The 27,977-nt window shown below is 45.2% G+C and overlaps 2 protein-coding genes across 3 annotated transcripts in view; one reads left to right on the top strand and one right to left on the bottom strand.

The window, feature by feature from the left end:
• Positions 1-6,373, top strand: part of kdm5c (lysine demethylase 5C) — a 31,703-nt gene extending 25,330 nt beyond the window's left edge. For both annotated transcript variants that reach the window (XM_086123728.1, XM_086123738.1), the window contains 6 exons: positions 1,430-1,543; positions 1,620-2,348; positions 4,169-4,211; positions 4,292-4,491; positions 4,758-4,940; positions 5,584-6,373. In XM_086123728.1, the coding sequence (XP_085979854.1) occupies positions 1,430-1,543; positions 1,620-2,348; positions 4,169-4,211; positions 4,292-4,491; positions 4,758-4,940; positions 5,584-5,592 (1,278 nt within the window). In that variant the 3' untranslated portion in view covers positions 5,593-6,373. The remainder of the gene's footprint in view (positions 1-1,429; positions 1,544-1,619; positions 2,349-4,168; positions 4,212-4,291; positions 4,492-4,757; positions 4,941-5,583) is intronic.
• Positions 6,374-6,470: 97 nt separating this feature from the next.
• Positions 6,471-27,736, bottom strand: LOC147211216 (PDZ domain-containing protein 4-like). Its single transcript, XM_086123752.1, has 7 exons — positions 27,555-27,736; positions 17,522-17,817; positions 17,369-17,456; positions 16,666-16,764; positions 16,491-16,553; positions 13,884-13,985; positions 6,471-11,051 (listed from the first exon to the last, which is right to left on the bottom strand). The coding sequence occupies exons 1-7, from the start codon at positions 27,612-27,614 to the stop codon at positions 9,234-9,236; spliced, it is 2,526 nt and encodes an 841-aa protein (XP_085979878.1). The 5' UTR covers positions 27,615-27,736; the 3' UTR covers positions 6,471-9,233.
• Between the last annotated feature and the right edge of the window lie 241 nt (positions 27,737-27,977).

The following is a 27,977-nucleotide window of genomic DNA, read 5'->3' on the forward strand; positions in this document are numbered from 1 at the left end:
CTACTGTGGTGGTGCCCGTGTTCTCCAGTGTGGTGCACCGGGATGTCGAACGTGAGCATGTTGGTGATGTGGTTGGGCTGGATGTGTTTGTCGGCAATGTTTTTGTTTTCAGGATCTTCTTTTGCACGTACTATGTGCACTTACTGGGGGCATACATTTAGCCCCCTCTTCCAACTTTAGCATCCTCATGCTGTACTCAGTAACATCCGCCTTTCCTCTCTATAAGCAGTGTGTCAGCACAACATCAGTCTGTCAAGCGGACCCGTCATTGAACTCACACAACAGCATTCATAGATTTTGGAGCTCTTGTGTATACACAAGGCGACCTGCATTAGGCACCTCGTCCATTTTGGAGAAAATTTAAGACGTTTAAGTGCACTTCATGGTCGTGAAAATACTGTATATACAGTTATATGGGAGTATAATTTCATGTGTACCTGTGGATGAAATACTTAGGCCTGCAGTCTCTGTCGCCAAAATGCGTGTGAGCGAAGTACGAAGCTCACCCGGTACATTCAGCGATTGGGGTAAGGCAGCCTCTCAAAATATCCATGCGAGCGCCTTTAATCCTACCCACTTTTGTCTTTGTGGCAACCTGCTTCTTCCTTTACAAGGACACCATGTTTTGTGGTTCAGTAAAGGACAGTAAAGTACGTTCGCATGCAGTCTAAAAACCTGATGGAGGGTTGCAGTTTTACGTTGCAGTGCATTGGAAGGGAAGAATTGCAGATTGTGATCCTCATTTTTTTCCATGTTGGTCAATTCGAGTTGGGTTCGGCCGTGTTGCATGGTGTGCTAAGGATTAAAGTTTCAAAATATCCATAGATTTTTTTGATAGCACTTGAACTTGTTTTGAAAGTCGTGATTTCAATCTCAGTCAAGATAATCGTGATAATTATTTTTCCCATAATCGTCCATTGATTCACAAATTAGTTTCACTTTTTTTTTTTCATAGTACCTGTCCTCTATTATTTGCTCAAAACTCACTCTTTTGGTTTTGTGCTCTTTCTGAAAAGCCTTAAAATGCCACAAGATGGCATCAAAGTACCGGCTAAATAGGAAAGTAGTGCAGTAATTGGTGGGAGGAAATTTTTGATGTAATATCGTGTGTTGTGGAAGAGCTAAGCTTTGCCTGAATTGTTAAGGAGAATCTTCATCACGTGCCTGTGGAGTGGCACTTTTTATTCCTTTTTTGAAAGAAAATCATGAATGGTAATTTTGGAATGTGGTTTTAAAATATTACTGGCCTCACAGTTTGTGCAACATTTACCATCTAAATTATTAATATAGGTAATTGCAACTGTAAGTTTTTTTTATGGGGCTTGCTTTGATTACTCACGACGGGGGCTCGTTCCCTATCCCCCACAAAGAGCGATCCCTGATGTGAAGGATTAAAAAAAAAAAAAAAACACCACGTTTTGCCCTGCAGGTTTTGTGTCCATGCGCTAAAAGGAGACACAATGAGACATTAGAGGATGTGGACGACTGTGATACCAACACTCTCGGCCTATCTGCTCAAGACCTTCGAGACCCTGCAGCTATTGTGAGTTCCGTTGCATAACATCGACCATCGGCTGTGCGGGTTTTCATGTGTGTGTCTGAACTTGTCTTTTCTCTAGGTGGTGGCCTTCAAAGAAGGGGAGCAACGGGAGAAGGAGGCACTACTGAGGTTACAGAAAGTCAACGTGGGGAAGACTGGACTTAATACAGGAGATTACAAGGAGGGCAAGAGGACGTCGGATGATCTCATGGAAACGGACTCTACAATCTGTATTAAAGAGAACGGGAACTCCCACGGCGCCTCTTCTGTTCAGACGGTGTGTGTGTGTGCTGGTCAGCCACGCGCACCTCAGTTACGCTGCCACCTGTGCAAGGACTGGTTCCACGGTGGCTGCGTTCCCTTCCCTTCGCTGCTGCCCTCTTGTGGACCGCCGGGTAACCCGCGCTGCTGGTGGGACTGGGACTCGCGCTTTCTGTGTCCGCGGTGCCAGCGCTCGCGGCGCCCCCGTCTGGAGACTATCCTGGCATTACTGGTGGCCTTGCAGAGGTTGCCCGTGCGCCTGCCCGAGGGCGAGGCGCTGCAGTGTCTCACGGAGCGAGCCATCACATGGCAGGGTCGTGCCAAGGAGGCACTGGAGACCCCCGAGCTGCAACAGGCCCTTGAGACGCTCCAAGAACTCAAAGAAACCCCCCCTTGTGACAAAGAGGAGGAAAGTCCACAGAAAGAAGCAGACTCCAGCTCAGTCATTGTTTTATCCGACTCAGAGGGAGGTGAAGGAGAGGACGGAATCATTGATCTGACAGAAGATTTCCCTAAAAATAAATCCAAGGAGTCCAATGGCATTGAGGTACACCTGAAACCATCGATTCTTGGGAGATTAGCACCCCTTCACAATTCGAATGCCCATGAAGTTACGGTTATAGTACATCATTTATATCGTGCTATGAATTGAATCCCTTCAGAGTAACTGCATACATCGACATCCAATATTAAGTGTGAAAATTATTCCAGAAGTGTTTCTGAATGGGTAAAATGGTCCCTTAGCAAAGCTAAATGACCCACAATTATAACATGAATAATGTAGCTCTAGCCAACTTTCATTAAAAAATCAAATATACTTCCGTGCTACAATATGGGCAGGGAAAGCTGTAAAATAAAAAGCACTGGGCGTTTAATTGACCAAGTTCAAAAAAACAAAACCAACAGAATTCCACGCTCTGGTCACCACATTCTGACATTACTATAACGGTACACTGCCTTTTTTGTCAAGTGGCCTCACAAAGGGATCTTGTATCGGGTTGGACCTGGATTCAATGTTCCAGTACTCTCAGAATCTTTCAGATTTTAAAATGCCTGTGCTAAATTTCAATTTGTAGTGAGTCTGTGGAAGAAGTACAAACAAAAAACCATCAATAGAAAATGTGACGGCTTGATTTGCAGCCCCTCCCCACCACCGGAGCCAAGGCGCGGCAGCTCGGTTGAGTCCCAGCAGGTGGCGAAGGTTGCACTCCGAGCTGGAAGCCGCCGAACACTGACAAAGACTGTCCAATGAAAAATGTGTGTGCGTGGTGCGCAATAATACACACCTGGAATAACTTAAGCAGAAAGCGTGTGCAAGCATCAAGCTCGCAAGTTGCGCACACCACTCACTGGGGGATCAAAAGTGGAAAACAAAATATGCACTCTTCTGCTCAGTGCAACACCTGTCTCAAAATAGTATCGTGCAAAGGAGGATGCAATTCAAATATGATGAAACGTCTCTGGAGTCATGAAATAGTTTGTGTGTGTCTTTGTCTTTGCCTTCCTGTGCTGCCTAACTTGGGGTGAGATTGCGCAACCTGGTACCACACTAGTCATAATCGGATCAGTAAATCAGTAACGCGCTTTTGCCAACATTGAGCCTGTAAGTTACACTGTCCAGCTAATATTTAGCCTAATATACATGCATGCACAGTGCAGACACAGGCGGCATGTTTTCGTAGACTGCTTAGATGAGATACATTTTCCTTACACCCCCCTCAATATATCTTATTTGTCAAGGGTTTTTTTCGACAGTAAAACAGCACGACGTTACTCCACAAATGCGTGTTCAGTCACGCTTTAATGATTGTATTTTCTTGAGGGTCTCAAGTTCATTGGTTTGATTGGATTGGATACAACTTTATTGTCAAATGTGCTGTATGTGTAGCATACATTTGATGTTAATATACTGGTTAAAAATAGCCCTTTGAGAACTTCAGCGGGATGTGTCCGGCATACCTCACCAGGGAGATGCCCGAGCCACCTCTTCTGGCTCCTGTTAATGCGGAGGAGCAGCGGCTCGACTCTGAGTCCCTACGGGATAACCGAGCTTCTCACCTTACCTCTAAGGGAGAGCCTGGACACCCTGCGGAAGAAACACATTTCAGCCGCCTGTACCGGTGATCTTGATTTTGTTCGACAACTCGTAAGCATGGGCATAGCAGTGACAGTAGGAACATGGATCGACCAGTTCATCAGAGAGCTATAACTCTCTGAACTAAATTTATTTTGTGGACCTCCAAATTAGGTGAATTGTGTTCTGCCAGTTTGAGAACAGGGAGCTCGACTGGATTGATGAATGTTTGTCAATGGGCCATGAAATGTTTTTCTGTCCGTTTGTGTGATCAGATGCATGTTTTCCCGCAGGCTGCTGGTGGGAACGGCATCAGCAAGAGCTCCAGCATCACCGGTAAGTCGGCATGTTGGACCAACGGGCGTAGCCCTTTGGCGACCAATCGTGAAGACGCTGTGCCTGCTCTGTGTGCTAAGGTGTGGGCGCGTTACTGCCACTGCTGCCCGAGCTCAAAGGTCAGGTGGTGCAGCTTTCGTCAGCCACGAGGGAGCGACTAGAGGAGCTGCAGCTGGAAGGAGATCTGCTGGAGGTCTCTCTGGACCAGACGCACACCATCGGCAGAGTCCTGCAGGCGGCCTCCGATCCGCCCGTGGCGACACTATGCACACTCATTCAGGTCAGCACTAACTTAATCGTGTTTATGACTCTTGTACCTGAACCTTATAGACCAGTGGTCCCCAACCTGCAGACCTTCAGCGCTCAGTGAGATGCGGGCTTTATTTAGCACTGATCTTTCTTGGAAAGTCTTGAGGACCGGGCTTGGGCACCCCTGTTCTCGAGTCCTGGTCAAACTTGGCTCCACGGAATTGATGTTGTTCTAAATGCCCAAAGGGAATAATAATAGTAATACATATCTTGGTATAATGTGTGTGCCTCCCATAGACGGAACTTGAAGAACAGCAGCGAAGCAGTCGAGGCCGTACGAAGGACTCCAAGAGGAAGCGAAAGAGCCACCGAGGAGGTGACGGCAGCGTTACAGACGGGGTCGGAGCGGCGCCGCTGGATGTTTCCGACTCCAAAAAAACATGCCCCTCCCCTCTCCAGGCTACGCAGACTCATATGGAGGTACGCCTGCCAGCCTTTCTTCACTTTCCTCCTCCAGTGGAACCTTGCTCCACAAAGACTTCAATCGGTTCAGACACATGAACCAACCTGGAAAATCTCCATTCGGTACTGGTTTCAGTCAGCGGCCTTCCCTAACTATGCCATGCCTAATTAAAGCAGACCTGCAACACAGCCTCAACTTAAAAAAAAAAAAAATCTTGTTTTTGGACAGCAATATTCAGAACATTAATATTTAAATAATACAAAATGATATGCCATGAGCAGGATGTTGCCAATCAAAGAAGCGCTCTTGACTGTGACCAACAAGGAAACCGGCGCAAAGAAATATAAACGTGTCATTTTTCTTTATTCAAGTGGGTTCTGCAGATAGCAAGAAGGATTCTCCAAAGTGAGTCTTTTTTGACATCGTCATTTTGCCGCTTGCAAGTCCCTTCAGCGACACCTGGAAAACACGGCACCACCTGTCAAGACGTGTTTTTCTCTTTGTGGTTTTTGCGAAATATCGTGAGATTTTGAGATCGGTGGTGGAACAGAAGTTTGACCAAAACTGTCAAATGTTGAATAAAACAATGCTGCTTAATGTGTGGGTTGTGTAACAGACCCTGACATGGGCCTAAGATTTGTTTTCTTGTTTTCTTGACAGAGTCTGTGAGGGTGCCCCTTGGCTCTGTCAAAGAATTGAATGGAGCAGACTCTGAGAAAGGAAAGATGTGAGACACCCAACACCACAACCTCATCTCTCAATCTTGTACACTCCCCCGACACAAAATCCGACTTCCCGTCTCCCACAAGGTCTGACTTCCCTGGATCCGTTTCTCCTGTCAGTTCTTTGAATACTGTCGGATAATGTGGGACCTCCTGTAATAGAAGTGTGTGTGGTCTATTTAGATTTGTCTCCCAGGTAAGTTGGTATGCTTCGTTACCCGCGTATTAAAGTGGAAGCTCGTCCCCTCCCTCACCGCCACCCCATTCTTGAGCTCCTGGGATAAGCTATTTGGATTTTTGGGTTTCTACGAGGCCACGATACGACGCGGACTCGCGCCGAAACCTTGATGACTTTTATTTTTCTAGTCTTACTGACGCTCGTGTTGGCAACATTCGGAAGGGACTGACTGGTGACGTCGTTTTGGGATGTGTTTAAAACAAGCATTCATGTTTTTGGTGCTACTTTCCCAAAATGGACACGATGCGACCCTGGAGCAGTGCTGATGTCGGTCATCCTCTCAGTTCCACTTCCCTTATCTGCCAAATAAGGTAACTTTACTGTAACTCACTTTATTTCCCAGTTTTAAATGATATTCTTGTTGTTGTTGTTATTATTATTATTATTGCAGAGGGACACTGTTATTGTTTGTGTATACACTTTTTATTTGAACGTTGCCTTTTGTTTCTTTTCACTCTTGTTAGAAAAATAAAGATTTAGAGAAGAATTGTTGAGGTAACGCCGAGTCCTTTCTCCCCCCCCCCCCCCCCCCCCCCCCCACTTGCGGAGGGACAGATAGAACACGAAAAGAAATAAAGCAGCAAAGCTTGATGAACATGGCGTTTATTTAGAAAAATCACACCAAGTGACGGCACAACATTGAGCAAGGAACTACCGGCTAGCACGATCACACACAGTCACACTATTCAAATATAAAAAGGTGGTCTCAATATCAAACTTGCATGGAAAAACAAATACCGGTATGTCAAATGAGCTTGTTTTCCACACAAGAGCCATTTAGCAGCCACTTCAAGCACGGGAAGGAAAATGCTACAACTCAACAACTGACTAAAAGATTTTTCTAAAAGATGTGTCCATAGCCAAAGGGTGCTTTGAAAAATATATCAAGAGTGTTTTTGCTGTATGCTGTTGTGCCATTATGTTCAAATTTGTGCTCCCTTTCAAGTCTGGCTAAAAAAACAACACATACACACCTTGTGGTCAAAACAGGCAGATTTCGAGACAGCTCACCTCTGCTGGCAGACATGAGCTTTTTCTGAGTCATCTTTTTGTCACCTGGCTAAACAGCAGATGGCGCAATCCCCTCCTATTTTTCATTTGTTTTATTATCGAAGCCCCTGGCGCATTTTCTTTCAATCATGCCACACCCCTTTTTCATTGTTGTGCATATCATGTTTTATGGCCAATAAATCCTCTTTTCCCATGACCTTCGCAATGCAGTCCATCAATTCAGCTGGTGTACTTTTCTTGAATTAATGAGTAATATTAATTCTCAGAAGCAGCTTGATGACAGATTAGTCAACATTATTGTGTAAATGCAACCACAAAAACAAAGTCAGGATACAGAATATTTCAGTTGGGGGTGCTCCAAGTGCCAAACTGTTTTCCTGCATTGAATAAGGCAAAGTCCTTAGATAATAACCCCATATCTTTTCTTATCTTAAGACAGAGTGCTGTGCTTTTTGTCCTCGCTCTTTATGCACCATTGTGTGTGTTCAGGTATGGATTGCAGATTTTATTTTATTTTTTTTAATCTTGTAACCCTATTCACACTGAGTTGGTGCCAGTGGTGGCAAATTACAAAGGACAACTAATTTATGATTGCATTTCTTTTCCAGATATCTGTTCTTTCAGAGGGGATCGAGCCTTTTCTGTTGCTGGTCCCTCTCTCTGGAATGACCTCCCACTAAACATTCGGCAAGCCTCCTCGCTGCCCATCTTCAAAACCCTCCTCAAAACTCACTTGTATTCTTTGGCATTCGACTCAGCATGACTTAGATTTGTTCTTGGTTTTACTGTTTGGTGCTTTCTACCGCCTTTATTACCGATTTGTCTTACTGTTTATTGTGCATGTTAAATTGCTCCATGTACAGCACTTTGTATGCAGCGATGGCTGTTTGAAAGTGCTCTATAAATACTGTTGACTTGACTTGACTTGACTTTCACATTTTCTCATGAGTTTATACTTTTTGCTCCTGACATCTGAAAACATAACAGTGCTTTGCACCCCTTACTTTCTCAAAATGGACTCATTTTTCAAAACATTATGAAAGATGACAATGGTAAAAACAAACTGAAGTGGAGATCTTGATTGATTGGGATCTTTGAACTCACGAAGCAGGAAAAGCGGACATGAACGCAAAGCGGTGAGCATTAACAATGGCAGAGAAGCAGAATGTTCCCTATCCGTGGCCTGATTTCAAAGAATTTGCAATTAAAACCTATTTGCGGCAAATGTGCTGTGTGCGATCTAAACACACACACAAATTACAAAAGTGTTTCAAAATTCGATCTGAAAGAAACTTGCTTTTGTTTGTTGTTTTTAAAGTTCACGCTAGTGGTGTGCAGAGGTATGGGCACATGATGTTTTGAAAGCAAAAGTCAGGCCAACTCTAGCCAGCTCTTAAAATGTAGCATGATCTTTCTTTCATCTTTGCGTGACCACTCAAGTTAAAAAAAAAAGGGGAACGGTTTTGTGTGCAAAAATTCTGCTCTTGTGCCAAGTTTAAAAAAAAGCATGGACTGTGTCAAATTGACAGTGAAAAGAAAATGATTTCTGTTTTATACTTTTGTACTTACTGTAAGAGCATTTCCACTCGTATCCTATTTTTACTTGCAGGATTAAAATTGATGCTTCTACTTTTTCCCTGGAACGCCCACTTATTCACAGTTGATCTGATCCAAAGCTTATTTGTATGAAAAAAACATGGTCCCTGTCCCCCCGTGAACAGGATTTTTTTTGTTTTTTTTCTGCTCTATTTTATGCTACCAATAAAAACATAGATGCTGTATTTCGCTTTTGGGTGAAAGTCAAAGCTAAAAGATGGAGATGAAATCTCCAAACCTCTGAATGCACATGTTTCATTCCTTCTTCCATAAATTGCTGTTTGACAACAAGGAGGTGAAAGGCCAAATTCACAACAGCTGTTGGCTCCCTATGTGGGCTCATCCACTTGCTGAGTTAGGATTGGTATTGAAATAGTCCTCTTCATCGTGCTCTTTGCTTTTAGACATCCTGACACCAAAAGACTGGCCTGGGTAACAGAAAGGCAATGAGTGCTTGGAAATGGCTCAAACGCCTTGCGTCAATTTTCCTGTCAGCTCCTTGTTGTTGAACAGCGGGTTTTGCCAAAAGAGCTGTAACGTTGAACAGGTGCATCACGAGTTGATAGAAAGTCAAATTAAGTTCCCCTGCAAAGGTTCGAGAGCATTTTAGGCTCACCTTGAAATTTCAGCCAAAAGCCCAGTACCCCTAACTTTCATTTTAAATCTTGCGAGTCCTTTCGCCGCCTGCAGTTGGCGCCAGTGCAGTGTAAAAGGACATGTCCTCATCCAACACTTTGTCCCACTCAGACTGTGGTGACAGACAGCAGCGGGTTGTAAACTTTGGTCCCATCGGCAGAACGCGCCCCGTGGGTCAGCAGTTCTTGAATGGTAATCCAGTTGTCCAGAATCCTGCGGCTGCGCTTCTTCATACTTCTGCGGTGGCACAGCTCCAGGATGGAGGTGGCTTCCTGCTGGTGCGCTCCAGCGCCATCCCCGGACTCGTCGTAGACGCCGGAGCCCTGCTCCCGCTCCCTCAGGAAGTCGTGGCGGCTCTGCATCATTATCTCCCGCCGCCGTCGCTGCTCTCGCGCCTTTTGCAGCTGCTGCTTGCGCTCCTCTTTGCTCCAGTAGCGGCCCATCTTCATCTCGCTCACCGCGTCGTCATCCGTGGTCATGCCGCTGCGTTCTTCTCGGATCTTCATGGCCCGCGCCTTCAGGAGTCGGTCCCTCACGGGCCTCTTCGCCACGTAGCGTGAACCGTCGCTCCGGATCTTCACTTTCCACTCCATACGTGGAGACAAAGGCCCGGCGGCTCCACTTGGGCCCACGTCTTTACAAGTGCTGCCCAGACTCATGGGGCTGATGTCTCCTCCTCGGGGGTCCACACCGCCTTCCCCGGGGGCTTCGGAGGCCGACGGCGACCCCAGCTGCATGCAGCTCATGTAGCGCTGAGGCAGCGTTGTGTCGGCACGACGGCGAGACATATAAGGACTGTTCTCGGCACTGCGGCCCCCGGACCTTGCGCTCGGAAGGTTGGCTTTGCAGTTACGTCTCAGCCCTCCGTCGGAGGCCCTCCGGGCGCCTGGGTTGGGTCCTCTCCTGGCTTGGTTGAGGTTCTCTTGGACCCAGGCCCCTCCTTCGTTTCGTGTCGTCCTCTCTCTCTGCCTGGAGGGGGGGACACTCTTCTCCTGTCGAGGTTCTCCACTTTGTGGACTGGCTGCGCAAGGGAGCTTCTCATTGACCATCGGGGTGCTCATGCAGCTTTCCCCTCCAGTGTTGTAGGCGCTGGTGCTGTCCTTGTCGGAGCGCTCCCTCTCGGGAAGCTCATTGATGTCGGACAGAGCCTGGTGACGAGACTCGTCGCCGAGCGAGCACCAGCCGGCCGCCTTCTCCTCAAGAGGCCAAGCTTTGAGGCAGCGCTCCCTCAGCTGCTGCATCTTCTGTGCCCGCAGGATGTTTCGACACTTGAACTCCAGGTGCCGCAACTCCTCCTCCAGAAGCACCATCTCGTGCTGCGTCAAGCTCTCGTTCTTGTTCTCGTCCAGCGAGACGCCTCCTCCCTCGCAGCCGTCGCTCCTCTCGTAGTAGCACTTGATCTCGAGCAGCTCCTTGTACCTCTCGCACTCTTCCTCAGTCAGCCCGGGCATCATCATCCTCATCGGGTCACCCGTGTAGGCCCTGTCGCTGCCTTCCAGAGCCTCCGGTGCGCCACCGCTGATGCAGTCCAGGCCCAAGAGTGAGTCAGTGCTAAACTGGAGGTCGTGGTGGTACAGTAGCGGTGGCGTGTCGCTTCGGGGGGGCGAAAACTTGCGCATGCTTCCGGGTGTGTTTGTGGCACTGGTGTGGTCGTCTCCTAGGAGGTCATGTTCCGAGGACTCTTCGTAACGGGTGCTTTCGTCCGTGCGGCCCACTCCGCTGTCCAACTCCTGGCTGTTGCTCAGGACAGTCTGCAGCAAATCGGGCGAATCCCGGTTCTGTAAGCGATCGTGGCACCCAGAGGCAACGGCCCCCGGGGCGGAGGCCTCCCAGGTGCCGGTGCTGCTTCTGTGACTAGCCAGCAGGTGGGTGGCGTTGTCCACTGGCTCCTGATGCACTTTGTCTGGAACCACTTGGATGTCATTCTAAAACGCGTGATGGAAGAGAAAGAGGAGGAATCTTTCATTACAAGCATTCATTTCCACTAAATGTACAGTGCTAACTTCCATCCATCCATTTTCTGTTCCACTTTATCCTCAAAAGGGTCGCGGGGGGGTGCGAGAGCCTAACCCAGCCGTCTTCGAGCAGCAGGCGGGGGACACCCTGAACCGGTTGCCAGCCAATCGCAGGGCGCACAGAGACGAACGACCATCCTTACTCACACCTGTGGACAATTTGGAGTGTTCAATCAGCCTGCCATGCATGTTTTTGGAATGTGGGAGGAAACCGGAGAAAACCCACGCAGGCCCGGGGAGAACATGCAAACTCCACATAGGGAAGCCGGAGCCGGGATCGAACCCACGATCTCTGCACTGTGAGGTCGACTGGCTGCCCCAGTGCTAACTTGACTTACTTCATTGAAGTGCACCAACTTAAATTTCCAGTGGGAGTTAAAGGGGAAGTCAACCCAAAAATGTTCCTTAGAATGATATGCCCATTAGTCCAAACCAGTGGTTCTAAACCTTGTGAGAGGTACCGAACCCAAACAGTTCATATGCACATTCACCGAACCCTTGCTGAAAAATAAAAATGGATTCAAGAAGCGTTCCTTCAGTTGTGCCAGTGCGAGACTAGAGTTGTTCAACTTGGCATGACAAATCATGCAGATAAGACGCTGAGTCCCATCCCGTTCTGTGATGCATGTTTTACATATTCATCTGACCACTTTCTTTTTTCTTTTTCTTTTTTTTTTTTTGCTCGACATAGAATGTTTTAAAGCATCCTTAAAAAAACAAAACACACGAGGTAAGATCACTACCGTCACACGTTGACGACTGAATTTTCCGCAGCACTATGTGCTTATGCGTACGTGCAATATGAGTGCAGCGGTAAATGACACCCGTTTTCATCCATCTCAGGGAGTGGCCATTTTGCCACTTGCTGTCGACTCAAAATAACATTACAGTTGCTCAGGGCTCAGCTAATGACCAATCATGGCTCAGCTTCAGAAAACAGTTGAGCCGTGATTCGTCGTTACCTGAGCCCCGGGCTACTGTGAGGTCATTTTCAGCTCGCAGAAGGCGGCCCAAAATCAAAATGCAGTATTTAGACTTGTGAAAGCGCACAGAACATATTGTGAAGAAAATGTTTGCGTTTGCTTCCCCTCTACGCTTGAGTACACTGGAAATACAATGGCGCCTTGAGTTTAATTCACACAGCTAAAACACTTGCATCGCAAATCAACTTTTTGTGGCATTTTTGTTTGTCAGTGTGGGGTGAGATTTTTCTCGGGACAAATATGTGCCTTCAAAAAAAATAAAAATAAAAAGGTTCCCACACAGGGAAGATTGAGGTACATGTGGCACCTGTGAAGGTTTTGTTTCTATCTCTACGTGCTTCTTCTTCTCCTTGGTCGCTGCCGGAATGCAAATCATGCAAATCCTCTTAAGCGAGTGAAGGTTCCCTCTGGAGAGCGCAGTTGATCTTTCGCTTAATTGGTTACACGTGAAGCGCATTCAGACATGGCAAGCTATCGATCCGTTGGTCTTTGTTCTCGTCGCATCAGGTCCGCTCTCTGCGTTCCCGCAGATAAAACTTTCATCCTTGCCGGGGCGTTACCCTGTGATGAGACCTCTGCCTCCTCGGAATCCAAACGAGGAGTGGTCTTGGCTTAGCTTTTCTCAGGTATTCAATGTAGCCGTCTCTCGCAAAGAAGAGATTGCGCATGTGTCTGTTCTGCAGGCTCATTATTGCTGCCCTCGCGCACTCTGCGCAATATGTGGCCTGCATACAGACGCTGTAATCGACCGTGGGCCGTGGGAGTCTCCATTTTTAACAAGCAGACGGTAGGATTAAAAAAAAAAAAAAAAGCAATTTGGTCTGTCAATTTGGTCACAAAACAAAAGGGGGGCCTTCAAGCGGCTTGTGCTGTCCTGGGAAATAATTTGAGAGTGACCTTGAGAGAAACACAATGAGAATAACAGTTTGTCTTTGCTCTCCTACTTGGCCGTCATTGCTTGTTTACAAAATGGGATAAAGGTGTCTTTCCAAACCTTTACTGAGCCACGCTAAAGATTTTACTGTTGAAAATTTCTCACGGCACACCATGATTGCAAAACATCAGAAAAAATACTGCCGATATACCAGCATCTCAAAGTACTCACATATTCACGCTGTGAAATCTGGCTCTGTTTTGTAAAACCAAAGCTGTTGTATGAACGGCAACAGGATAATCGTGCCCTCTGCCATCTCCATAGTGGGAAAGCATGAAATTGTTACGCCTGTCATTATACGTCGCTGACGTACAGGTACAATGATGCATTAAAGTGGAAACTTGGTTTTGGTGTGTCCAGGTTTTGGTACAGTATGCTTAGAGTTTCGGGCTCCATTTTGCATGCGGTTGTAATACGAATGGGCCAAATAATTCTCACCTAACTTGCAATTGCGCTGGATAGTCAGTGATGGGACAATGAAGCTCAAGTTCTTACCTGAGGAGGGGGCGGGGGGCAAATGATAAGCAATTGAAGATGATTTTGAGGTGTTGTTGTGTTGATAAGGTGGACAGTAATACCAATCTGAAGGAAGTGTAGTTTAGGAACTGAAGCAAAATGGGGTTTGGGGTTTTTTTTTTTCCTGAAAAGTTGGGATTTTCAGGATGCGACGTTTACCTTGAATGTATTTCCTCTTTCAAATCTCACAACTGGAAATGTTAACAAAGTTTACTGACTCACGACGCATATAAGCTGATAAAGGATGATAGTGTGCACAAAAGGAGTTGCTCGCGCACCGTCGACCGACTATCCAATGTCCTCCCTCACCTCTACCTCGGGACGTGCAAGGAGCAAGGAGAAATTAGTGCTGTCTTCTCTGGTCAGAAGAGAGACCGCCTCCTCTCTGTCCTGGATGTCCACTCCGTTGATCTAAAAACAAATGAACAAACCAAAGAAAAAAAAAAGACATTAAGTCACTGAATTATTGCATCTTTCCTGACTTTGTGACTTGGATTTTTCCGTGGTCAACTATTACCTGATGAAAGTCAAGTCGAAATCAAGTATTCAATGATGGCGGACCATATGGCTATGAATCGATTTGTTAAATGTTATCCTGATTTCCATTTTAGCTTTTCACATAACGAAACACATACAGGCAGGTACTAGCAATAATCCAGGACAAATATTCTTCATCACATCTGAAAAACAAGCAATATTCAATTCATTCAGTTTACATTCAATCGCAGCTTTCTTCTACTCTGTCTAGTGTCAGCATGGATCTCGATCCATTAGTGACATCACAATGCCCGTAAGGGACACTGCACACTGAGCGATGTGGCAGAACTTTACTCCATACTGGTGCAGTGCGCGAGGTTCTGTGACAAGGTCCCATAAGTGGCCGACTCTCAGGCACTATTTTTGCTGTTGCACAATGTGGCAATGCCCTTCAGCTACTCAAAATGCATGGACGCTTTCACACAGGCAAAACAGCAGGGCGACATTTTTTATTCATTTGTTTGTTTATTTATTTATGTATTTATTCAATGATTTAAAAAGACAACTAATCATGACACCAAATGTAGTTGTTGTAATTAGCGGGAGTCCTCTCTTGTTTCTCTTTTTCTGGCTGGTCTCATCTTGTGCGTCATAGCATATCAAGTTCTATTGCACGACATCGTAGCCAGACTCAAAAATATGAATAATTTCAGTTTTATTCTTTCTTCTTTGCTTGACCTGCCTGTTGGTTTAAGTGACCATGCTACTGGTTTCATTTTGGGACAAATATTTACACGTACTGCCGACAGTCCTGCGGGCGCCGCTGCTGGTATGACAATTTCAAGACTAGTGACGATTGAAATAGCTGAAGCATCTGTGACTAATTGCTTTTCTCATCCACAAACAGTTCATTTTAAACTTTGAGGGTCCGCACAGATTGTAAAAGAATTTTCGCCGTGTCGGCCAGACATTTTGCTGCCTACGGAGCACTATAGTCTAGCGGAAGGTATTCTGTTAATTGACCAATGAGGAGTGATGTAGTCGCTTTAAAGCGTTAAATGTCAGTGTGGAGTAGAAAAGTTCTTTATCGGCTAATTGGTTGCAACCCCTTTTGAACATAGGGTCGGTTCTCATGACATTATCCAAACAGCAAGAGGAGGGATGACATTTATAATATGGTGGTGCCTTGAGATACAAATGTATTTCTTCCATGACCATACTCATGATTCAGAAAACTCGGATCTCAAATCACATTCAAAAAGAATGGGAATGCCTTTCATCTATTCCAACTTTGCGCCTGAAAAAAAAAACAACAAAAAAACGTTTTTCAATCAGGAAAAATGGGTCTATAATGGGTCTATAGAATTGTACTTTATAGAAGCATAGAGTAATAACATAATTCATCCATCCAGCCATTTTCTAATACGCTTATCCTCAGCAGGGTCGTGGGCATGCTGGAGCCTATCCCAGCTGACATCGGTAGGCGGGGGACACCCTGAACCGGTTGCCAGCCAATTGCAGGGCACACAAAGACAAACAGCCATACACACCTAGGGACAATTTAGAGGGTTCCATTGCCTACCACACATATTTTTGGAATGTGGGTGGAAACTGGAGTACCCAGAGAAAACCCACACAGGCACGGGGAGAGCATGCAAACTTCATGCAGGAAGGCCAAAGCCGGAGTCGAACCCTGCACCTCTGCATAGTGAGGCCGACGTGCTAACCAGTTGACTACTGTGGCGCTGAATATAATTCAATAGAAAGTAAATAATGACACAATTTGAGCATCATGAGATTCAGCAGTCCAATTCTTTGTTGCCTCTTTTTTGATCATATGTTCCCTCCTTGCCAAACAGCTGCTTAATATTGTCAAGTGAGTCGAATCAAGTTTACTGTCAACATATTGTCATGTTTCGGTTTGTGACCAACAGCTGGCACTGTGGGGCTTTCCCCTGCAGCTGCACACCTGTTGGTCGTTAGATAATTAGCGGCTTTAAAAGGACTCCCAGCCCGAAAACTCAGTGCTGGGTCATTGTTTGCTCTTGGCTACTGTCATGTTTGTTTGCTGCAATCAGGTTTGTTTCAGTCATGTTTTGGTTGCTGTTATGTTTTATCTTCAGTCATGATTTTTGTTTGATACTTTGTTGGTTTTGGATTTAGTTTTCTCTATGTTTAATACAATTTGTCAAGTACACCCTGCTCCTTCCTCCTGCCTGCTTTTTGGGTTCACCACCACCTCGCAAACGTGACACATATAGCAGGTCACTTGTATCTCAAGGCATCAATGTATGATCAGTTATGCGCATGTGAGCCCATGTGTGTAGTTTTTTTTTTCTTAATACTGTGGATTATTTCCACTTGAATTTACAGTATGTCTATGGTGCAAGGTGGCCGTTTGCATGAATAGCATGCAAGGCACCATATGTGTAAGTGTACCTGCAATATTCTGTCCCCCTTGCGGATGCGGCCATCCATTGCAGCAATGCTATTTGGGTTCACCTGGAGGAAGTGACAAGCTTATTGTGAAGACAGTTTATGGAGTAAGATATAGCAAATGCAAAATAAATAAATGCACAAATAAACAAATAAATAAAAAACGGCAAGTCATCACCTCGCCGACGTAGATCCCGAGATCCTCCTCGTCGTCTGTTCTGTAACACACGGTCAGCCCGAGTTTATCCTGGTGACGGGATTTGTACAGTTCCACCTCCTGGTAGTGCGAAACAAGTTGGACAACGAAACATGTGATAATGCTTTAGGTGCAACCACTCTATGAATGCACTGAATAGTCTAACCAGAGAGGACAAAGAGCATCGTAGTATGGCTATACATCATGAGTGATGTCGCCAAACTCAATTGAAGTGGAGCACAATGAAAAAAGTGGCTGATGAAAAGTTCGCAGACTGCATGCCAGAAAAAGAATTCAAGTGCATGGCTTTTTGAAGCTGCAGAACCAGAAAAAAACCATTGCGCAGTTGTCATGGAGGAAGCAAATGGCCACAAAGAGAGGCAATAATCAAGAAGACAGAGCGTGGATCTTTAGAGAGCCTATATGCATATCCGTACAAACGGAATTGTAAATATACTGTAGTTGAGTATTACTGTAAAACACAAGATAGGTACAATGTAATTCGGTTCGATTGGTCGCAACGCGGCAGCTCCTCGTTAACTTGGTCTCAGTTATGATTTTTTTTTTTTTAAAGTAGTTAAATGATATCTGCATTTTCAATTGGCTGTGACATCTGTGCAGTGGGTTTCGCTGGATATGAAGGATATGGAATAAACGCGAAAGCGGCTTTCCGTCCATCACTCACCTCGTATTCCAGCTGATCCTGCCTGTCAACGTCATGCTGAGAGACGTCAAAGTAGTCGGAGGGGTCGTAGTACACGGGCTCTAGGAAACTGAAAGGGTGGTTAGTGAAAGGTCTGTCCGACTGTGAGGACGCAGTAACTGTGATGTGACTGACAGCTCATTGAGTAGATAAGGCTCCAGGAGTGTTGGCAGAGGCGGGGAAGGTGGAGGGTTGGGCGGAGACTGCCTGCTCTTGCCCGCGGTCAACATATGTTGGAAGCTGATGTCCGTTTGGGTGCAGCTGTCCACGCAGTCGGCCATCCCCATGGTCAGCGGTGCGATGCTAGCGGGGGGCCCTGTGGAGCCTGCGCGTCTGCGGGCCCGGCGCCCCCGTACTATGTTGGACAGCACGGGGTCCCTCATGTCCAGTGTGGGATCTCCAGACAGGCGGGACAACTCCTTTCTGTTCAACTGCAAGAAAAAGACTCGTCTGGATCAGTTCGAACACAGGCGTCGAAATCATTTTCATCACTGGCCACGTCTTTGTTATGATTGGACTCAAGGGGCCGGCAGAGATGGCATACGCCGTTTGCCATACGTAGTCACGCTTTCTACACTGAGTTAGTTCTTCTCAAATAGTGTAGGTAGCGGTGCCATGCCAGGGGAGGGTGGGGGGGGGGGGTGCTTGTTGTGTCCCCTGGGCAACATACTTAAAAGCTGACTTGACTTATTCTTTGTTTTGTTTTGTTTTTTTGATGTTAATAAATGTACCATGTTATAGAGCAGTTTACATTAATTTCACAGTATTACAGTATACAGTATTGTAAATCAGATGTAAATGACCCATATCAGGTTCTACAATTTTGTCCATATTGCACAGCATTGCACAGAAACAATGATATCACATATCATCTCTATTATTTAATTCCAACTCCAACATCCATGAAGAATAGCTACGAAAATCGCTAACATCACCATCTTCTCTTAAATAACGCCACGGACGGGGAATATCTTGCTTCTTCCCCTTTGTTGGAATCCTCTGAAAGCGCCTCACTACCTTTCGCACCTCCAACCATCATCCTTCCTTCCCTCCTGCCCACCTTCATCTCCCTTCCTCTCGGCTTCTCTCACCGTGCTGCCTCAGCACTTCTATCCGCGCTGTCCCTCCCCTGAGATGGCAACCCACGCCGTTCGGCTTCTATTTGTGATTGTCCTTCCTCATGCTGATGTCCCATCATAAATCACACTGTGTCTCCGAATGAGCTTCCTGACTTGATAACAAGTACCGGTAAGCTGTTTCCTCTCTTGCAGGTACTGGCGGGAAGTGTTCCCCGCATTGCGTTCGTGCGTTCTTAATGCACTCGTAATAACAGGAAGCATCGGTAAAAGACCGCAAGGAAACACATTGAAGATATCACCTATATATGTTAAATGTTTAGCTTAAAACTTTGTATCATAGACAGGTCGACTTTGACTATTAGGTCTCTGTCCTGAACATCCGCTACTTAAAACAAAGAATGTAGTGTGAAGCTGGGGTCCTATTTCCCCTTGAGTGATTAACAGCCCCCAAGTGTCTTCTTTTGCGTCCCCCAGTTCCTGAAGGCTGTCAAGTTCCCTTGAGGAGGAACTCTTATCTCGAGATTTGTGCACAGCAGATGTGGTCTGTACTTTGTCAAAATGCCAAGATCGAACTGCATTGACCTTTCTTTGTTTCTGATTTTTACATTAGGGGAAGGACTGCCCGCCCCTAATTAATATAATTAACATACTATGCCTATATGTACGTGTGACTGTAGTTGCTCGGGGCTTCCTGATGAAATCTGAGACTCACAGGAGCCCGAATCGATTCGTGTTGTGCCCTGAACGTTCAGTAAAACATCTTGCAAGAACTTCTCCATTTCCAGCCTCTGACTTTTGCACATCAACTCAGCCCGAATCAAACGAACGCGCGGAGGACCTGGGGAAGTGGAGAACGGTCAAGGGATCCCGCCGTGTCGACAACAACACGCTTCCCCCTGCTTGATCATCCTCCAACAACTTCCATGTTCATGCGTGTCAGACAGGTATGGCAACCAGCGAGAAGGAGAAGGTGAGCGAGCGCAGGGCCCATTTGCTCTTCTCATTTATTATCAATGAGGGTGCTCGGCTTGCTTTGAAGACAACTTCATGCTGGGTAAGAGCATTTCTCTGCCCAGAGCTGATGAAGAATCCATTACACTCATCTTTGGGTTAGTAGGCCGTCACACATCACAGACACTCTCGGGCCCACGTTCATTGACAAATTAAAACAATGGACTCTGTAAGACATTATTGTACACATTTGATTGACACTGCTACACTTCTTCATTTCAAGTGAAAGCAGAGATTTTTTTCGAAAAATATATATGCAGCATGTTGAAGATAGCCCTGCGATTGGCTGACAACCGGTTCAGGGTGTCCCCCGCCTACTGCCCGAAGACGGCTGGGATAGGCTCCAGCACCCCCCGCGACCCTTGTGAGGAGTAAGCGGATCGGAAAATGAATGAATGTTGAAGATAATTCCTGAAATGTTTTCTGCACATTCTGCACACATTGAGAACTAAGGAGTGCTGAGTTCCTGGTGTATAGTATCAAACAGTTTTTCCACATTTTATTTTTCCAGATTTTTTTGGGGGGGGGGGGGCGTGGCTAAAACGAGATCCCGTGATGTATTTGTCATTCATTGCCCACTTTTCCCAAAACATTGAGGGCCTTCGTTTGCAAAAGCGATTAGCAAGCTTGCTGTAGTCTGCTGCTGTGGCTACTTAAGAGCGCTTCGTAGTTGGCCGCCAGTAGAAGCGTGCCACACAAAGAAAGCCGTAAGAGCGAGGGGATTTAAAAAAAAAAAGTCTCATCATAAGACAGTCCCACGATGTAGCAGTGGTGTTTGATTGACAGTTGACAGGAGAATGGGTTGTGGTTTCAGGGCATTCACTGAAAGCAGAGACGTACCCTCATATTTTCACAATTTTACAGCCGCATTTTACATACTCGTTTTTTTTTTTAATCATTCAAACTTGGACAGACTTTTTTTTTCCACTTTACCAGGACTTGAACAGAGATTGTATTTGTAGTCATGTACAGTATAGCATATTGTAAGCAACACAACAAACACGTGGGGACAGCCATGGCCAAGTGGTTAATTCATCATCTACGGGACTCTGGTTCAAGACCATCCCCAGCCAGACATAGAGATGCGCTGTCCTTGAGCAAGACACCGATACCTCAAAACTGCTCCCTGGGTGCTACAGCTGTAGTGGGTGCCACTAATAGTGTGTGTTTGCTGTGATGGGTCAAATGTAGAGGTCAAATTTCATGTACTGTACAGGTATATGACAGAAAGAGGAACTTTCACTTTCTTCCCACTGTAAACTCCTTCTGTGAAAAGGATACGGGACAGGGATAATAAACAATTAGTCAATGAATTGATCATTAGGACTTATTGGCGGTCTGCGCATTTGGTACCTTCAGTGGGGACTTTTAATACCACCATTATTACATCGCAATTATGGAAACCATCAATGTAATATAAGAGCATGAAGCTGTGCATCATCTGGAGCAGCTAACAATCAATTTTGATCTAACGACATGGGGAAAAACATTGTAGTATTTAAATAAAATGCATCATACTCCCTGGAGATGCTGATTATTAAATGTAATGATCCATACAGATTGTTACAGACGTGCTTTGCTAGTTAGTAGAACTTGGGTGGCTCTGACCAACTACTCAACAACAAAACATTGACTGAGGAGAATTTGAAATCTGAGCAATCGAGTTTGACAATTGAAAGTAGCAAATAAGGCCAAAGTGGAGAGCACTCAACTATCACTGATTGATCAGTCCTTTCCCCAAGCATCTTTACTGAAAGATATATCGCCAAGAAAATGATTTACAGTATATTGGTCATTGTTAGTCAAAAATCAGCATTATTGTCTTTGTATCTAAAAGGCTCTCGAACTGGATGTTGTTAAATTGTGCGGGTGTACCTAATGTTGCGGCCGTCTGGAAAGCCCGGGCTTGCAGCAACCATCAGGGTGCATGAGCTCATTCTATATTTTGGATTTTTAACTTATTAACATAACAGCCAAAACTCTCCGGAATTGTTATAGATAAACAAATGAAAAAAAATGGCATCGCAGAGCAGACACAGGAGGTGGGCGGTGGCTCTATGTGCCGCGGAGCCGAGGGCGGAGGCTGCGCTTGTGGATGGAGATGAAAGAGATCCAAACGGAGGAGAAAGAAGGTTGGGGGAAGGGGGGGGGGGGAAGTGGAATTGTTTTGGTGGATGCAAACAGGCTGTGATTCAAACACAAAAAACGACCTCAAGATAATAACTCAGTGGTTGAAGCACAATTTGTTGTTATCCGAAAGCTTTTTAACTCATTCACTCCCAAAGACGTTTTTAAACGTCTTTTCAGACTTGGTCCACAATTGACTGGTACTGAATGAGTTAAAGAGCAAAATAAACACGCTGCCATAGAAAGAAAGGGAGGGAAAGGACTACTCTGCAGATCACCGTGTCCATAAAACACACATCGTCTTCCTCTTGCTCTTATCCAGCTTGAGTCTCTGCAGACATTGGGCGGGGGGCAAATAAATCAACCTTCTGGCCTGCTTTGATTCCCCCGCAATGGCTTTGTCTCCTCCCCGCGCTTTGAGGGTGTGAACAGTCGTCACCTTCTCGGAGAATCAATTCAAGTGGGAACAGTTGACCCAGTGGTACGCGACCAGCCCCGCCGTCTGAGCCATGCAGCAGCCGCGCTGATGAAGCCCGCAGAGGATACAAAGACTTTCCAAGTAGATGCATTAGTTACATGGGTGGATGTTTCTCCGATTTCTTACATCTGAAGCGCACAAGGTCGCAGCATCATGTCCACATCAAATGACATTAAAATGCAACAGGCAGATAGGCCTATATTTTAGGATTAGTTTTGGATGAGCTGTTTATGAATCCCCAAGTCGAAATATTATTCAGTAATACACATAACAATATTAAATATACAAACAGAACATTGTAATATTACTCATTTAAAGTTCCAGTAAGGTGAAAATAAATATGTCTTGTCAATTTAACAGCACACAGAGAAGAGTGTTGTCAACAACTCTTCCAAATTAGATGATTCATGACAAAAATAAATAAAATTTAAAAAAATCACCAAGTGTATAAAATGAGGACATTTCAAAATGCTCTCTCTGCTGAGTGCGCTGAAACCACACCCCGGTCAACTGGCAATGCCTCAAAGACCTCTCGTATGCCTTGAAAAATGGATGTTTGAAAATACACTTGCGCAAAGTCTGCGGTGGCTGTAAATAATCCCACTGGGTCGTTGCGGGGCTTTTCCGTGGCCCACAACATGGCCCTCTAAAGCGGCCATGCCAGCGTAAAGCCCCCATCCACACGATGGGCGTCAAGCTGTACTTTTTAGAAAAGAATTCACCAACCCTACTTCACTCTTCTGTGTTTCTCAGTGTGATGTGCATGCACTCATGACCAGCAACAAGGCACTCTAGAGCGGCCACACCAGCGGACTATCTGAAGAGCTGGCTGGCTAACTGCATGTCGCAATTACGCCAGATAACTGGTGATGCGAAGGAAGTTCTTTTATAATGGGGGAAGGGCAACTTGTGGCCAAGGTGAAGTGCATCACGTTGCCATGAAAAAAAAAAGAAGAAAACTGTAATCCTGCAGAAAAGTCTCCACATGTGAGTACTTAATACCGTAGTTCTCTCTATATCCAGCAATGACGTTCAAACATGTCTTATGTGTAGAGACACAAATCTCTGAATTCACCTCACCAGGCAATTAACAATAAAACACATCCTGATAATTGTTTGCTTTTTTTGTTGAAATGTAAGGACCTTTTAAAAGAGCTGGACTGAAATGGTGACAGAGTGCAAGGTTGCGCACACACACACAGGCACACGCTGGGCTTTTTTTTTTTTAAAGGACATCGGTTGCCATGGAAGCAGCTTCCCTTGAAACCAATTTGGTTCCAGGGGAAGCTGCCAGGTTTACTGTTGGCGTTCGTCCTCACTTTTGCCCGATTCGTATGCACAAGATTCAACAGCTACATTTCCTAAGTGGATTGCGGCACATAATCAATTGGTGGCTGTTTTGCTCTCTCTGCTGAGTGTCGTGTGCAGCGTTGGCGAGGCTGGATGTATGACGTTTGGGTTTTATTCAGTTGGCAAGAGGTGTATCTGTTTTAATCAGCTGCTTCTGCAGCCTATTGTATCTTAACGTTGACTTTATCTTATTTGAATAAAGTAATTACATTTACGCACACAGAGCCGCATAACTCTGAAGGGAAATGCGAGAGCATTCAGCGATTTAATGCAGGTGCTCTAATTATCGGCCCCTTTACAGGATGTCTGTTTGGGTAATATGTGGTTCAATGATTGTTCTACTGTGTAATGACGCCGAAGGTGACATCTCACTGATCGGCAAAGGCTTATGAGTGTCTTTGCATGGCCCGAATGTTGTTGGTTTTGTCGTCAGGGTTCATTCAAGGCTGCAAAGACATTCCCAAACAGTTTTAATAGTCGCAAACTGTTTTTATTGTCACAAAGAGAATTTGAATCATGCAGACATCATACCATTAAATATTGCCTGTCACCTACTCCAACTGGCCCCCTCTAGTGGCCTGCAAAAGCATCACTGCCTAAATACAGTTTGGTTATGTTTAACTTTCAAGTTCAGTCCGGATGCATTTAATCTTTAAGAACTGTTTGGTTTGAAACTTTTATTTACACACAAATGTTGTACGTACAATACATTTTAACAACAATATTAATGCATTGACTGTTGCGGCGGTTTATATTTGTCAACTGGAATCAAACTGTTTCCTGCCATTCACGTTTACATTCGTCAAGCACGTTTTTGAATTAGTGTTGAAGCTTTTCTGCCAAGTTCAGGTTTATAAGCCACTGTCATGGCTAACAGAGGCCTGTAGATGATAGTGTCATTTTGTGTTTGAGTCAGCACAGTTTTTGAATAGAAGAAAAGATTAGGTGAATCTCGGCGCGTCGCGTCAAAAATGAGGGAGAGAAATGGCAGCATGTTGGAAGTCAGACATGTTCAGGCACCTCCCATTTGACTAGAATATGTATTGTACATCTTTGGTATAATTAGGTTATGTGTCATAGTAATTAGTAGAGAGCATGTGGTGTTGGTGACAAAAGGTGTCACAGTTCACGGAGGGAATGATGGAACGCCATGTAAAAAGGTCTCTTACGTTCAACCTGCACCATGCGGTGAGTCAGAGTTGCTCCTGGGGTGTTTTTAGTTGTATATCTCAAAAGCCAATGATTTTGCCTCAAAAAGCCCTTAATCAGTCCTGTTTTGGGTTGCTCATAGTTTGTAGTTTGTCAGTGTCACAGTTCTGCTTTCATTTTTCTTTTCACAAAAAGCCATTTTAACCGCTATTTTGGTGAAACCAAACCATGTCCACCTGCTGATTACTCAAGAACAGGAAAAGAAAGGTCGAATCATGTGTGGGGGGTTTTTCCTCTGGTTTTACAAGTGCAACCCGGGCTGTGCACAAAGTGTCGCTTTTTGAAGTGGCCTAAGGCCTGTCTATCCGCCTCTGCTCCATCTAGTCAGTTGCTTCTGACACATTAGGACAAGGAGCAGAAAGAGCAGACTTTGCTGAGACTATCCTTCTCCCTACCTGTCTCATTAGCATGCCCTTATGGACGCTGCCTTCGTCTTTCTTGCTTCTGGCACCAAATGCAGCCCCATTAAGTAGTGGAGCCCTTGACGCGCACATACAGCACTATCCCAAAAGGTGCATCGGGAATCACTCATAACAACAGCGCCGCAGCACATGCACTGGCGTTGAGGATTGTTCATGCCTACTGATCACAAGGCTCATGTTGGGGTCGGCACATGTATTACCCAATGGCCATTAGAACCTTCCTGGGGCACTGTATCACCACACCAGTTTCGAGAGGCTCCAAGGTCCCAATTGGCAGGTTGGTGCTGAGGCTGTAACCCTAGCAATTCCTACCCATTTTCTTTTTTTTTTCTTTTACAGCTGCCATTATGCTTCCTTTTTGTGCTCCATCTACAGTACATCTTTTGTGACCTTTATCCATATTATTCTTAAAATAATCATAAATGCTGATAGGGGCATCACTGATTTTAACACATGAATGGACAGCCAATGAACAGCCTTATTGAGGTTCAGTATTTCCATCTTAATCCGCTTTCATATTAATCCGACTACGATGATTTTGATTGGATACTAATTGGGTTGATGACAGTGGCACAAGTTATTATGGTGAGGTAGTAGAGTGCGGTGATCAGCAACCAGTGCGCTGCTGCACATTGCTGTGCCTAAGGCCCGAAGCACACCGTGCGACGCGGTTGAACCAGACCACAATGGACCGATCCCAAAAATTACAGTTGCCGTCTCTCACTCGCACGGGGAGCAATTTGATTTACTGATGCGCTGCGACAGAAAACTGCGACCCATATAGACTGTTGAGACTCCATAAACAGTATATGGTAGATTCTGATTTGCTGTTGCATCTGCAATGTTGCAACTGCGTGCAAAACCAGTGGCCGACGGTGCACAGCAGGCTTAACAGATCATCAGGTGTGCTGCGGTAAATGATTCAGTTTCACTTAATTGGACATACGGAATGATTAAATGCTCTCCCAGTAGATGCAGAAGGTACTTCTTAACTGGAATGCATACAACGGAAACATTTCACTCTGAGTGGGTACATTTTTGAGTAAGTTAAGACAAGATTCTCATTATTTCACTCAAATGTGAAATACCTTTGTGACATTTTTGTTTGAGGTTGTGACGTGAGATTTTTCACAATAAAATACTGGTAACTCGCAATGTGGCTTGGCTCAATAAAGGTTGGTAAACACTGATGTACTCCCTTGAACATAATAACTGTGTTGAATGAAGACTGATTTCTTTCTTTTTTACTATTTTATTTACCTTATTTTCTGTCAAATTATTACTGTTTATGTTTTATGTTCAATAAACAAAGCAAACCAATGTTAAGTGCTAAGATGGAACTTCACATGGATGATGACTTGACGAACACTAGGCCATTCAAACCGCGCTTGACCCCTATTTTCGTAGACAGGCCCCCTGCGCTTGCCGTAAAAGCCGGCATATCTTCATTTTCCTACGGAGGCAAGTCTAGTCCTTACTGTGTTTGGTATTACGTTGCGCCTCACTGGGCGTTCCGGCGGACGGGGCTGCTGCACCCCTAGCGCACTGAACAATTTTGGTGACAGAAAGCAGACTGTGCAGGGCGGAAAAATGGATGCATCCTCATTTTCTTGCACGGGCAAGTCTATAATAATAATAATAATACATTTTATTTATAAGCGCCTTTCACAACACTCAAGGACACTTTCCAATTAAGAGCAAAACAATAAAACCACAGATAAAATTATAACTAAAAGAAGAGATGGATTTAAGTTGAATATGCAAGTTTGAATAGGTGGGTTGTGAGCTGGGATTTGAATGTGGGAAGAGAGTCAATATTACGGATGTCTAGTTTATATATATATTTTTTTTTTAATAGAAAAAGAGGACTTCAATTACGTCAACCCATGGTGAGAGCAATTTGCTTGATCTAATTTCTACTGAGTCACATAGGTTGTGCCTGATACAACAAAAGGTTTTAAAAAGACGATATTAGGAAAATCATAGAAAAAAAAGCTGTTGCTTTAACGAGCATTTTAAGTATTATTCAAGGATTTTATTTTATTTTATTTTTTGCTACAGTGACAATCTTATCTGAGGACACCAAAATAATATGCACATTACATGTATATTTGATGTGCCCTGCGATTGGCTGACAACCGGTTCAGGGTGTCCCCCGCCTACTGCCCGATGACGGCTGGGATAGGCGCAGCACGCCCGCGACCCAGGTGAGGATCAAGCGGTTCGGAAAATGGATGGATGGATGTATATTTGAAACTTGTTGGAGGGGACGGAAAACATCTTTCAGTTCTGGAATGACCCCTATAGTACGAGAAATAGGCCCCAAAGTCAGGAAATTTGCTTCGATGCAGTTTGACAGAATGATGGCACACCGAGAGTAGACGGGCCAAACCTGAAAGCTATTCGGCCAGAAGGCGGTTCGAATGGCCTCATGTGAGACTCTTTGAGGAAGAAATGAGACATTGCGAGATGATGCAAGAGCGAGGCCTCACCTGGAACATGACCCTGTATTGTTCTTCGGGTTTTTGGACCACACACATGTTGCATCCCATCGTGACGTCTGACACGTGGCTGGACCGCACAGGAGCGACCTGTCGAGGCCTTTGTCTGTGGTTAAGGGAGGACCCCACCCTCGCTTGCAGGGTTGTGGTATGGAACACTCCTCTTCTTCCACGCAGTCCGACAACCCTGTCAGGGAGGCAGTTTTCCGGGCTAATCTTTGCTCCACACTCTTACGTGGAGAAGATTTATTCTAGGGCAAAAAAACATTACTCATTCAAATTGGCCGTGTGTGGAATCTTGGGGAGGGGGGGGGGGGTTGTTTGTTTGCTTTTTTAAGCTTGAGCTTATTTCAGAGACATCAATTCCGATTGTTGTCTTGACGAAACAGATCCGGCAGTAAGCTTGCTGTGCTC

Source organism: Hippocampus guttulatus, chromosome 1 (genome assembly GCF_054856545.1).
Source record: "Hippocampus guttulatus isolate MCC_2025c chromosome 1, RoL_Hgut_1.0, whole genome shotgun sequence".
Classification (NCBI taxonomy): Eukaryota; Metazoa; Chordata; class Actinopteri; order Syngnathiformes; family Syngnathidae; genus Hippocampus; species Hippocampus guttulatus.